Below are 13,796 nucleotides of genomic sequence, written 5' to 3' on the forward strand. Positions count from 1 at the left end.
TTCAAGTTTAAGTTTTAGGAATTTACAAGAAGTGTTAAATGAATAGGATACGATTATTTTCTATTTTATAGCTAATAAATTAATAGAAATTTACCTTCACTTTACTATTTTTTTCAAAAAAGATGGGTTAACCTTTTTTTAATAATAAACAATTATCACTCAATAAATAATTACTGATCTTAAAAAGGGATGTTTCACCCAACACATTTCTGCATACAAATACTAGAAATCATGGATGTATCATATTCCCTGCAAGTTGGAATACTTAGCACTTATTTTTTACCCTTGAATCTTTCCTTCAAAGCAAACTTTGTGATTATATATCGTAAAATTAGGTTTTGCATAATTAAAATGAGTATTCAATGTTAAGCACTGAATTAATATTTAATAATTGAAAGCCTTTTTATATTATAGTAACCTAAACCACTAAATTTAACCACAACAGTAAAAAAATGAAATTAGGTTTGCATCTAATCTATATAATCCATAAAATGCTTTGCATTTATATAGTCATTGATTTCAATTATTTCATACGAATATTAAATACGAATATTTAATCTATGTCTATAAAATTAAGTTTGGCACAGTTGATACAATGTTTGCTAACGCATTTGTGTCTTCATTTTTATATAGATTATAAAATTAGGTTCTGCAAAATTAGTAGGCATTATTGTTTAATAATTGTGGTGCATTTAATAAATGTTTGTTTAATACATTTGTGTCTTTGAAAATTTTAGGGAGACAAAAAGCCATCTAACATTATTACATGACTAATGATTTTAAACTAACCTTTAAAGAATATAAATCAATTTCATCAGATTTCTTCTCATATTCTACTTAATTTAATTAAAGTAACAATGAAAATGAAAATTTTAAGATATTGTTCTATTGATTTTAATCATTTCACATTTTATAAATGTTATGACTTGAAAGTAAATATTATAAAAAAAAGAAACAATAAAATATTTTTTTTTTAATTTTTGTATGAGATTTGATAACATAATGTAGTTTTTCTTCAATGCAATTAAGTTTTGTATTTTGACATTGATGAAAAATGACAAAAGATATTTTTAATAATTTATAATATTTGGATTGTCAAAAACTTGAGATTTTTTCAATCGCTGTATTTAATTTATAATTATTTATTAATTTGTTCATAACTCTTGATCTCTTTTATTTAATTTATAAATAAATTTGTCGTGATGAAATATTTTAGTCGCTTATATTTTATTTTTATTTTTTATAAGTTCGATATTGAGGTTATAGTTAAACATGATAAGAGTTTGTTTCTCCTTTTTTTTTCTCCTATGATACGATTATGATTTTGGTTTTTGACTTATTTTTTCTAATTTTTCTGAAGTTTTGTTTACTTTTTAATTTGTAGTTTATTATTTCAATTGAAATAACACAAGTAAAATGTTTTATTAAAAGAAATGTTTTGAATTTTGGAAAATAATAATATATATTTATCTTTCTATTTAAATTATCTTTGATAAACAAAGATCAATCATGCAAAACATGGACCAAAAGACCTAATAATCAATTGGTTTTAGTTTTATAAGGTTATAATTTATAATCTCACACGGTATTGAGGAGAGTTTCTTCTAATTAATTTTAATCAAAGATAAATATAATTATTTAATATCTATATACACATATATATACAACATGCCTCAAATAATTTGTAAACTAATAACTAGGTTGGTTAGGTACTTAGGCATTTGATGATTTTGATTTGTTAGTTTAATCAAAACTGTTTCTCATAATGACCTTCGATTCAGTCATCACCACTCATCTACCTCCACCAACTCATTCTTGTTATTGCCCACATCTTTTCATTAGTTGCATTCAAACAGTCACCCATGAATACCACTACAACTCACTCATCCTAAAGGGGATGGGAGACACGCCTTGGAAGCTAAATGGATATAGAGATAATTTTGGGTTTCATTCAGTCAAGCTAGATTTTCTTATTAAAATGATATAAAAATCAATCTTAAATTCGATCTCTACGAAATCCTTGATTTTCAAAGGAAACTAAGTGAAGATTACGATGCCATTAATAGTAATGTATTATTTTTGTGAGGCATAATGTAGATGGGAGACACACTTTGAAGGTTTTTTTTTTTTTATATTTGAGAGAGAGGAATTTGAACCCTATTCTTTGGGTAGAAGATAATACATCAATTAATGAGTCAAATGTTCGGGTACAAAAACACATTTTGAAGGTTAAAATAATATAATGGTATTTTTTCTGGGATCTCTTTCGGTTAAATTAGATTTTTTGATCGAAATGATAAATATATATACGTAATTTTTTTTAAATTAAATTTAAATTTTTCTTTTTTTTAATAAAAAATCGTTTAAAAAAGGAGAAGTTAAGCTTACTTTATAAACAAGTGTCTCTAGATATGCCGAGTTGATTGAAAATTTGAACATTTATGCATTTTCAATGGTGAAATATGCTTAACTTTAATTTATTTTAATCAATATTTCACAAAAAAAAAAGAGAACATTCAATTTTCCTATTTATTGTGTAGTTGTGGCATTGTGGGCAGCATGGACTCATAAATTATAGCGAGAAACAGCAAAGCGATCTTGATTCTTGAATAAGATCTGATCTCTCTTTTGATCATCTGTCATGGTTTTTTGATCTAGGTGAGTTGTTATTTTCACGTGCAGCCCAATCAAGCTTTCTCTATATCACGATTTTCTATTTTCAATTAATCACTCTAAATTAAATTAGAAAAAAAAAGAAAAAAATTCAAATTAAAAACACACACAAATAAAAAAGAATTATTAAAGTCAGCCATGGCACACATGACTTGAATATTGGGATTGAATAAGAACATGGAAACAATACCTGACATTGTTCATTGCCTTTACAAGAATTTGACTTGGATTTTCAAAATAATTTTGGCAATTCCATTTTTCTCTTTACTTTCCTTTTAAAATTTTTATTTATTATTTGTTGAGATCTGGGATTCCCAAAGTCTCATTTGTTTTCTGCAATTGCTTGTGCCTTGCCAAACTCCTTTCTTTTTTGAAAGTAAAATTCCATTGAATTGCATGTGCAATGGCAACTAAAATTACTGCTACAATTATTTCTTGGCAGGCAATTAATTATCTTTCTTTCCAAGGGATAAAAGAGAAGGAAACCAAATGCCTAATAATATAACTTTGCGATATTAATTAAATGCTCCATTATGATTGAGGTAGCCACTAGACTTAATTGGACTTACCATCTTTTTGTTAGAATTTTTTATTATGTGCGTTATGTGGGTTATTATTAATTAGTAATTTTAGTTTGATAAAATTGTGAGGCAAATTATAAACTCAATTAATATTAAAATGATCCGTTAATGTTGCGTTTTGCACGTATAATTAGGTTAGTGTGGTTTGGCGATCGTGTAAGTCTTAACTTAGTAAACCTTTAATGAAAGGTTTTTACTAAAGTTTTATTTTAATATATATATAGCTAGGTTTTCTTTTTTCTTGCACAATATCTACCCATTGAGAGTTGCTACAAACAATAGAAAAGTGCGGAAAAGAAGATTTAACGTTGATCATAAAATTTTATTTTGATGTTCTAATATTCTCATATGGATTTAGGAATTTAAACTTACATTTTTAAGTAATAGAATCTACATTTGAAGCATTGCTAATATATAATATTTGTATACTATTTCTTAGTCACTAAGTGTTACTTTGTAAATAAGTAAAAATAAAAGTTCAAAGTCTTTTAAAATAAATATTTTTAAAATTATGAGTATTCATTTTTTAAAATGATCAAAATTTAAATTTATTTATTAATAAAAAAACAATGTTTAATTAACTGGTAGTATATTAATATTATATACTATAGCGTATCAAATATAAATTTTTTAAATAATAAACTTTTGTTTTGAAAAATGGAGTTTTTTTTTATTTTTGTACATTTGATGTAGTTGTTGGGCTTAATTAAAGGACAAAAATGTCTCAAAATGGAGCTAAATATAGTATTAGTAATTTTTGAACAATTTTTAATATATTATAAAAAGGAGAAATTATTGTCCTTTACAACTACAAATCAAACATTCAAACATTGTTTAATCTTAAATTTTACCTCAGTAAACGAGCAATAGACTTTTTTATTTAACTCGGTAATTTCCTCCTCCTTTCTCAAGAGGAAGCTTTTTGAACGGACCAACACACACATTCACATTCAAATTTCAAAATTGGACCAAAATGCCGGCAAAGTGGAATGGTTGCAAAAGCACATATCGACAAGGCCACGATCGTAAATTACAACCAACTACAAGGACATTTGCCGTAGCCAAACCTCAAAAAGATCAGACCCAAAAACTCAACTCGCTCTCCACTCTCGCCCACGTCACTCCTGCCCCATCTTAAACCAACAAATCTGATTGGTTAAACCGACGTGTTCCCTCACCAATTCTGAGAGTTTTATAAACACTCTTGTACTCGCGAGCGTACGTCATTTTTTTTCCGATTGATCTTTCTCCCTCTATAAAAGTCGCGGGCTGGTGGATTTGTGCAGTTTTTAGTCTCTTCCCTTGCTACCCTGTCATCTCTCTATTTCGTGTCTCGTTTTCGGACAGTAGTTTTTTTTTTTTTTTCAAAATTCAACGTTTAATTTTTTTGCAAGATATTTTTTCCCCGTAGAATTTAAGGTATTTTCATCGAAAAAATGTCGTTCGTTTCTTTCGTCGGAAGAGTTCTTTTCGCTTCAGTGTTTATCCTCTCTGCTTGGCAAGAGTAAGCCTCACTTCAGATCTGCACTTTTTTTTTCTTTTCCTTTTTTACTTTTACTTTTTGGCGATTTTTAATGGAGTCTGTTTGGTTCTCGAGAAAAAGAAAAAATAAAAGTAAGAAGAATAGTTTGGATCTTACTTTAGATTTGGAAATCAGAGCTCTTGTGAATGCTTTGAGCAGACGTAGATTTTAGTTATTGACGATTTAATGCTTCTTCTCAAGAAAATGTTTGACAGATGTGGGGTTTTATGTGTATAGATCGATCTTGTTTATAGTTTCTAGGTAAACCATAAAGTTGCTAGCTTTTGTTGGAAGAATTGCTGCAATTCAAGATGTTATTAAGTGTCAATTTTTTATGTAAACTTTTGAAATTTATATAGCTGATGTGACGTGTAAGGGTTGCTTAGATGTTTTAAGTCTTGTGGCAGTTTTCCTTTTTTCTTTTCTAAACTGCTTATTGAATTCTCCTTTGTAATGCGGAAATATTAATGATTAAGTGCCAAATGAGGTTCATAAGGTTTAAACTTATTTTCAAGTTCCAGATCTCGTGAATATTATAAATGCAATGGCTGTTGTTTGTTGGTAGTTAATATTCTGTGTAAATGAGAACTAAAGAGTGTTAGGAGTAACGGTTTTTGTTGCTTGACACGTTCTCTATTTTGGCCATGTAAGTAAAGCTTATTTGTTTATATTTCGGACCGTGGTACAGTTTTGAGATTCTTATCCTAGGTGTGTTTCAAATATTTTGCCATGTGTCCATTTAATTGTAAATAAGGAAATCAACATTTAATTATGGAACTGATATATAGTATATGAGATAATGAAATCAATATATTTAACCAATGACACATGGAAAAGATTCAAAACGCGAGTCTATAGTATGATAATCCATAGTCCTGCTCACCATAGTGGGGTCTTGGGAAGGTTATGGCCTATGTGGATATATGGCTAAAATTTTAAAATTTTATGGTTGTGTTGAAGGAAAATTTTTGTCAGCAAATTTATCTTTTTTCCCGTAAGATTTAGATTAGCTATTGTTTGAGTTACTGTACTGTTATTTAGCTTGATCTTAGTATATGTGTTCTGTAATTTTGAACTAGGGCTAAGTTCTGTCATGCTTGTGTCTAATCTACATTATGTGTTCATGTGTATAGGTTCAATGATTTTGGTGTTGATGGAGGGCCAGCAGCGAAGGCACTGAAACCAAAATTTAATGTCTTCTCAAAGCTTGTGTCATCTCATACAGGGGTGGAAGTGCCAGAATTTGAAGTAAGAATTGCTATAGGTTGCGATTGAGATAAACCTATGGGTTGCAAAGGCACCGAAACCAAAATTTAATGTCTTCTCTGTTCATATGAGTGTTTTTCTGATGTTATAACTCTTGGATTTGTTATCTACAGATTAAGTATCTAGTTGCTGCCATTGTAGCCTTTAAGGGTGTTGGGGGCATCTTTTTCATCTTTGGAAGCACCATCGGAGCTTATCTTCTGGTTTGTTTAATGGTTTAATGTGTTATTTTGATTAACTAGTTCAATTCTTAACCAAGTCAACTGATGAAAGCATTACACTGTTCTTCTCTTGTAGGTTCTGCAACAGTTCATTGTTACTCCTATATTGTACGACTTTTACAACTATGACATGGAAAAGAAAGAATTCGGTCTGCTTTTTACAAAGTTCACCCAGGTTAGCAATTGGTATTTATTTTTCCATAAGGAATAAGGGTTGATTGGTGTTTCTCTTTCTTCCTTCAAATTGTAATCCTTTTGTTGGTGATTCTTTCCAAACTGTAGATGTATATGATGAAATTTGTCAATGGATTGTTTCTCACTAAATTTCCTTTACTTTTTAGAACTTGGCACTGTTAGGGGCATTGTTCTTCTTTATTGGCATGAAGAACTCAATGCCCAGGAGACAACTCAAGAAAAAGGCTCCAAAATCCAAAACAGTTTGAAGAGGAAAGTCCGGTAAACTGAGGCTATAGTTTCTTGTTTGATCTCTGGCTACCTGGCTGAGTCCAGATCTATTTTTGTATGCTTGTATCAGGGCTTTGTTTCTTCAAGATTAGGGAAAAAGGGGATACTACTTAGACAGTTTGATGTTAAGTACTAAGTTGAGTTCATGGTTATTTAATTGAGTTTCAGAAAGAATTTGATAATTTTGCTTTTGAATATGCTGCTGCCTTTAGTTTTTCTCATTTTCATGGAAGTTCAACAACATTTTTGAGAACCTTCAACTGTTGAGATGCAGAATGGAGAGCAACTAATCAATGCTACCTTTTAGTTTTGGTTGAAATGCATTGTGCCAGTCATCTACCGGAGGACATTGTTAAGTAAAAGATCTTTATTGCATCAAATATTCCCCTAGGATGTGAAAAAGTCCCAGTCTACTTAGTGCGAGTGGTTGAGTAGCGAATGTTCCTGGATTGCGCTTTTGCATTGACAAAATCGTCTGGGTTGAGCATTATCTTCGTACAAGTGCATGTATCTGGTGACGGATTTAGAATTTTGAGTGAGTAAAGGTTAGAATTTTGAATGAGGAGTAAAGGGTAATTATAAAAGTAATAATATTATATATAACTTTTATGCTTATAAAAATAAAAAAATAAAAAGTTGAAGGGTCACGATTATTTCCACGTGTCACTCCCTAGCTGGGCGCCAACCTGCATCTACTAAATGGACACAAATTGGTATCATTGTACTCCACAATTTGTCAAGATGGCTCTGTTTCTGAAAGTGATTGGCATCATTGAGCACAGTCGGGTAAACGATAAGTTAGTCTAAGGTGACTCTTGCTCCATACGGAAAAAGACTAGTTTGAAATATGAGTATCTTATCCATAGAAGTAAGTAATGTTGAAATATGCGTAACGTGTACTGTTCTAAGGGGAAGAAAGAGAAAACAAGGGTTCTATAAGGAGAGAAGAAAGCACGACAACGAGGGTTCTATGAGGAAACTCATAGCTAAGCCTATCGCCAGTTCAATCTGTACAAGAAACCGTGATATTATTACTGTTATGATTAAGAAATAAACAGCTGGGAGTGCAGCTATTAAATCTCTAGTATCCAGGCATATTCTCCCGCCTAATCCTTGGCGGCAGCTTTTGTCAGTAGTTTGCTCCGTAGTAATATTTAGATAGCTTTCCAATCATAGATACAAGTCAAAAGACTCAAAACCAATTGCCGTGTCTTCGTAGAAAAGAACACCAATTGCCGTATCCTTAATCAGAAAAACCGGTAGCTGATGTACATAACAACTTCACAAATAATTTATGGCTTCTCAATTTGCACATACAATTTCCTTCTGGTCACTTTCAATCTTTTGTCGTTATCCGAAAAATCTTCTTTCCCTTCTATTTATTCCAAATGCCTTGATTGTCAATATTAAATTTGTATTGAGCAAAGAGGCTACCTCCCAAAACAAGAGAAATGGTGATAGCCAACACAGGTGAAGTTCAGACTACATCAAAACATGAGTATGACAGAGCAAGTGAAGTTAAAGCATTCGATGACACAAAAGCGGGCGTCAAAGGACTCGTGGATGCTGGAATTACTGAGGTTCCTCGCATGTTTCATCAACCACCAGATAAGTTTGAGAGAACCTCTGTTCCAGGTGACGCCCAGGTTAGTATTCCTGTTATAAACCTTGATAGAGTGAAGGAGGATCCAATTACTCGCAAGGAGATTGTTGAAGAAGTCCGTGATGCGTCAAAGAAATGGGGTTTTTTTCAAATTATTAACCATGGGATTCCAGTGGGTGTTCTAGAGGATATTAAGCATAGTGTTCGTAGGTTTTTCGAGCAAGATGTCGAGGTCAAGAAACAGTTCTACACTCGTGATAATATGAAAAAGGTGGTCTACAATTGCAATTTTGATCTGCATACTGCCCCGGCAGCTAACTGGAGAGATTCTGTTTTTTGCACTGTGGCTCCTGATCCTCCTAAGCTGGAAGAGCTGCCAGAACCATTCAGGTATATATACCATGTTATTAACAATTTATAAGGGATAACCTAAAAAATTTGAACTCTCACCTGCAAAATTTACGTGTAGGGATATAATGGTGGAGTACTCAAACCGGTTAATGAGTTTGGGATATTTACTCTTTGAGTTAATATCAGAAGCTCTTGGGCTGAATCCTGACCACCTGGTGAAGATAGATTGTGCTAAAGGTCTTGGTGTGCTGTCCCATTACTATCCGGCGTGTCCGCAGCCAGAATTGACTCTGGGGGCTAGCAAGCATGCTGACAGTGACTTCCTCACCGTGCTTCTACAAGACCATGTTGGGGGCCTCCAAGTTCTTCATGGAAATCAGTGGATTGATGTACCTCCAACCCCTGGGGCTTTAGTAGTTAACATAGGAGATCTTTTACAGGCAAGCCTTATAGCTTCCGTTACTAGAAATGAGCATGGAGAATGCATTAAAAATTCAGCAATCTGCTTGTTGAATAAATTCATAACTATGTTACTAATCGATTTACTTTCTGTTTGGCTGTTTTTCCAGCTTATATCAAATGACAGTCTTTTAAGCGTGGAGCACAGGGTACTAGCAAACTCAGTAGGACCTAGAGTATCGGTGGCATGCTTTTTTGTCACAGGTTTTCAGCCAAACCCAAGACTATATGGACCTATTAAGGAGTTGTTAACGGAAGACAATCCTCCGAAATACAGGGAAACTACTGTGATAGACTATCTTACCCACTTCAACAGAAAAGGCCTAGATGGAACGTCTGCCCTGCTGCATTTCAGGCTATGAACTAATCCGTGAAGACAAAAGGGAGCATTTGCATAATAGATAGTTTCTGAACTATGTACTTTGGCACTTCTCTGTAATGTTTTCTATCATGATATCTAGAATTAGAAAAGGACGTGATGGTTGTATATCCAATTTATAGACACAAGTAATATTTGATTGTTGTGTCTTTCTGCTTTGGTCACTGAAACTATTGTTCCACGATTTTTTTTCTCAGCTAGGAAGGTATTTTCATTAATAATCTGCCCAGGATAGGAAGGGTACAATAAATTGTTCATACTACAATCAAATTATAACTGGTGTGAGCATACATAACACCAACTAACAAAACTTACCTGATATGAAAGGTACAACAATTCTAAGCTAAGCTTTACAATATCAAAACATTGTGAACTAAAAGTATTCATAAAGAAATTTACTAATGAGAGCTACCACCATGCTGTATACATAGACTCACAGTCAACACCATGTTTAGCAAGCATGTCTACAAACGAGTTCCCATCTCGCGCAGTATGTTGGCAAATCGATCTACCAAGAGTCGCCCTAATTGTATCAATTTCAATGAAAATATGCCAGATATTCCAAGGACTATGATTCACCTTCTCCACCCAAGTGAGTGCCGCAATAGTCAGACCCCACAACAAGTTGGTGGTTACCTGCATAAGGAGAACTCGCATGCATGTACAGGGCGTGTTTGATGGCCATTTTCTCTGGATGATTAGAGTCCTGCACGCCTAGATAGACCTGTCACATATCCCTCTGAGTCTCGAAGAACACCCCCATAGCCTGGAGGCTCAGATTTTCGTCTAGCCGAGCCGTCAACATTGCATTTGAGCTCGCCAAGTTCTGGAGGCTGCCAAGTAATATTAACACTTGTGTGGAGGGGAGCACGTGTAATATTTTCATTCCAACGTTCAAACCACCAACCGTACTCATCCACCGAGCCCATTCCATCACAAGTTTTAGTCCAAAATAAGTCCTATCCCAACACTAACCATTGAGCATGAATTCGTTTTTTGCGAGCCATAATGACCAAATGGTCGAACCACAAACAATCATCCATCTGCTTTTTGTCAAACCTGTACAATGACAAGCATCCCAAATGCATATATGAGTGCCAATAGATCTAAGGGGTACCCAGATCATTTGCCACCATCTAGGAACCATGGCCCATATTATCCAACTAAATTTGCAGTCTAAGAGAATGTGAGAGCATGTTTCTGTCTCAGCTTGGCACCAACCACATAGTTATTGCTCTTCGTTGACAGGAACTCCACGAGTCCTCTAAAGGGCCCGTGTAGCTATAGAATAAAATACGGCAAGCCATATAAAGCACTGAACTTTTGGGGGATAGGAAGTTTCTAGTAAATGCAAATCATACCTGCTGCTCAATGCTACCCGTACCCAACAGAAAGTTTAATCTCTTGACAGAATTTTCCTTTTGGAATTTGTGTCATAAAAATGGCAGCTAATCAACACCACAATCAGCCTGAAAAGCTAATCTTGACAGATACAGAAACAGTAACTGCATCAGAAGAACATGGGGTAGGGGCAAACAGCCCAGAGAACTAGGTTAATAAAATGTCAAGATATGTTAAAAACGATCTGAACTTTACTAATGAATAACTTGCTAATCATTTAGCTATTAATGAAATATGATCATTTGCGCACACAATTTTCATTCTTCTGGTCTTTGGGTGAACAAGAAACGGCTGTAAATTTTGAGGCAAAGGGATAAGCAGGCGAAGGAACAGGGACACGATCCTTTAGAATTGAACTTGAGGTGGCAGCTGGTGGCAAATGGCATCACAAAGTTACAAATATATGGTCAGTAGAGACGGCAATAATTCTGAGGCATCCTAGGCGGCTGTGATATTAAAACTCTTGCCATTGTTGTATCATTCTCATGGGTTCCAGAACATAATAACATAATAATAACATTGATTATTCCAACAACGGTTCAAGTGAACGCTAAATTTAGGAAGGAAATAAAAATTCTCTTTATTTGCTAAAACAAGAAAAATCTGCTTCCTACTCTTTCTATTTTAAGTATCACGATTGTCTGAACAAGAACAAGAAATGGTGACAGCCAAATCATCAAACCCTGATCAGTTTGATAGAGCAAGTGAATTGAAAGCTTTTGATGACACAAAAGCTGGAGTTAAAGGCCTTGTTGATGCTGGAATTACTGAGGTTCCTCGAATATTTCATCAACCACCAGATAAAATTCAGAAAACCTCAGTGTCAGGTGATACCCAGTTCAGTATTCCTGTTATAGACCTTGAAGGAGTGAAGAAAGATCCAATTACTCGAAAGGAAATAGTGGAAAAAGTTGGGAACGGGTCAAGGAAATGGGGATTTTTCCAAGTGGTCAATCATGGAATTCCAGAAAGCGTTTTAGAGGAGATGAAGGACGGTATAAGGAGGTTTTTTGAGCAAGACCTTGAGGTGAAAAAGCAGTGTTACACTCGAGATTATTCGAAACCGGTGGTGTATAATAGCAATTTTGATTTGTATACTGGTTTAGCAGTCAATTGGAGAGATTCATTTTTCAGCCTTATGGCTCCTAATCCTCCTAAGATGGAAGACTTGCCAGCAGTTTGCAGGTATGTTTCATTATACAGTTTACAAATGATATGGGGGCTGTTAAAATAATTTCTACTTAGCTTTTTCCTTTTGGTTGAGACTTGTTCATCTCCTTATATGCCCTTTTCCTTATTTAATCTTCAATAAGTAGCTTATGAATCTGGGAATATTAGATGCCGCAGTAATTCTACTTTCAAGTGGTTGGAATATTAAACATTAGCCAGTATGATTAATTTATAGAATATATAAGAGTACTGTTTAGGTTGCCCTATTCCTTATTCTTTCGTACCATATTCAATAACTTAGAACCACAAGCTCATATGCAAATAGTTTACTGTTTAGTGTTTGAAAACAAGACTTGACCGGATGAAGAAATGATAACTGACATGCTTAATTCATTTGCAGGGATATAATGGTGGACTACTCAAAACAAGTACAAAATCTGGGTTATTTACTGCTGGAGTTACTTTCGGAGGCTCTTGGGCTGAAACCTGACCACCTGAAAGACATGGATTGTGGCAGGGGGCTTGCTATGCTATGTCATTGCTATCCCGCATGTCCACAGCCAGAATTGGCTTTGGGCATAAGTAAGCATGCAGACAATGACTTTGTCACGGTGCTTCTACAAGATCATATTGGTGGCCTCCAAGTACTTCATGAAGATAAGTGGATTGATGTACCTCCTACTCCTGGGGCTCTAGTGATCAACATTGGAGATCTTTTGCAGCTAAGCCCTTCAGTTTTGAGTTTTGCTAGTTCCATACTGTAAATAACAGATTGTTTCATCTTTCAGTTGCAATATTTGCTGGCAATTCCTCAAGTGATCCTGGATGATCATAATTCATAAAGTGGGAAACTAGGTCATATAACAAATCAGCTTACACCAAAAGTGAATGAAGTACATGACAATGGCAGTGATTTGTTTTAGATTGATTTCTCAAATTCAGATGATTACATTGGGATGATTCTTTTTATTTTTTCAAAGTTTCTGTTTCCTACTGAGAACATTTTGCTGGCTGCATCTTATTGAATAATTCTTGTTTTGGCTGGTTTCAACTTTTGGTCCCCTGTTTTTCAGCTTATATCCAACGACGTTTATAAAAGTGTCGAGCATAGAGTACTGGCAAATTCAGTGGGACCTAGAGTATCAGTGGCATGTTTCTTCAGCACTTCTGTAATGTCAAGGCTATATGGACCGATTAAGGAATTGTTATCAGAAGAGAATCCTCCAAAATACAGGGAAACCACAGTGAGAGACTATGTTACCTACTCCAACGGAAGAGGTCTTGATGTTGCTGGTACTTCTCCCTTGCTGCATTTCAGGTTATGACCGTGCCTCTGAGAGAAGCAAAGAAATGTTGCCATGATAGAAAATTTAGCTTATGAACTGAATCATTTTGTAACTTTCTTATGATTGAACTGTCTATTGTATTGGAGGCATCTGGTTGCCGCCATTGCTTATATTCTTTCCTACAAATGAGTTGCAAAAAGTAAAGGATTTTAAGTGAATGTGTACATCCTAGAAACTTGCAGCTACTTCACTTTTCAGTTTTGGCATTGAAGCTCTTATATACTACTAGCTATTCAATCATGCTGGGAAGCTTTTGCTCTCCATTGCAATACTTTCCAGTTGAATAACCCTATGCTAAAGTTTTCCATAAGAGATGGTTTTAATTCTTTTCCTAATTGGACATACTTTTTTTATAATTT

At 34.0% G+C, this 13,796-nt stretch overlaps 3 protein-coding genes across 3 annotated transcripts; all 3 read left to right on the top strand.

Moving 5' to 3' along the window:
- Positions 1-4,492: 4,492 nt before the first annotated feature.
- LOC110421691 (uncharacterized) lies at positions 4,493-6,925 on the top strand. Its single transcript, XM_021435335.1, has 5 exons — positions 4,493-4,758; positions 5,910-6,024; positions 6,156-6,245; positions 6,340-6,438; positions 6,605-6,925. Exons 1-5 carry the CDS (start codon positions 4,691-4,693, stop codon positions 6,704-6,706), a joined length of 474 nt encoding a protein of 157 aa, XP_021291010.1. The 5' UTR covers positions 4,493-4,690; the 3' UTR covers positions 6,707-6,925.
- A 1,103-nt stretch (positions 6,926-8,028) lies between these two features.
- LOC110421563 (1-aminocyclopropane-1-carboxylate oxidase homolog 1-like) lies at positions 8,029-9,667 on the top strand. The gene is made up of 3 exons (XM_021435171.2): positions 8,029-8,721; positions 8,801-9,122; positions 9,252-9,667. The coding sequence occupies exons 1-3, from the start codon at positions 8,180-8,182 to the stop codon at positions 9,501-9,503; spliced, it is 1,116 nt and encodes a 371-aa protein (XP_021290846.1). The 5' UTR covers positions 8,029-8,179; the 3' UTR covers positions 9,504-9,667.
- A 1,803-nt stretch (positions 9,668-11,470) lies between these two features.
- On the top strand, positions 11,471-13,416 carry LOC110421033 (1-aminocyclopropane-1-carboxylate oxidase homolog 1-like). The gene is made up of 3 exons (XM_021434476.1): positions 11,471-12,106; positions 12,492-12,825; positions 13,165-13,416. Exons 1-3 carry the CDS (start codon positions 11,580-11,582, stop codon positions 13,414-13,416), a joined length of 1,113 nt encoding a protein of 370 aa, XP_021290151.1. The 5' UTR covers positions 11,471-11,579.
- The last annotated feature ends 380 nt before the right edge of the window (positions 13,417-13,796 follow it).

Source organism: Theobroma umbraticum, unplaced genomic scaffold, assembly GCF_002168275.2.
Source record: "Theobroma umbraticum cultivar Fairchild unplaced genomic scaffold, ASM216827v3 scaffold_130.0, whole genome shotgun sequence".
Lineage (NCBI taxonomy): Eukaryota > Viridiplantae > Streptophyta > Magnoliopsida > Malvales > Malvaceae > Theobroma > Theobroma umbraticum.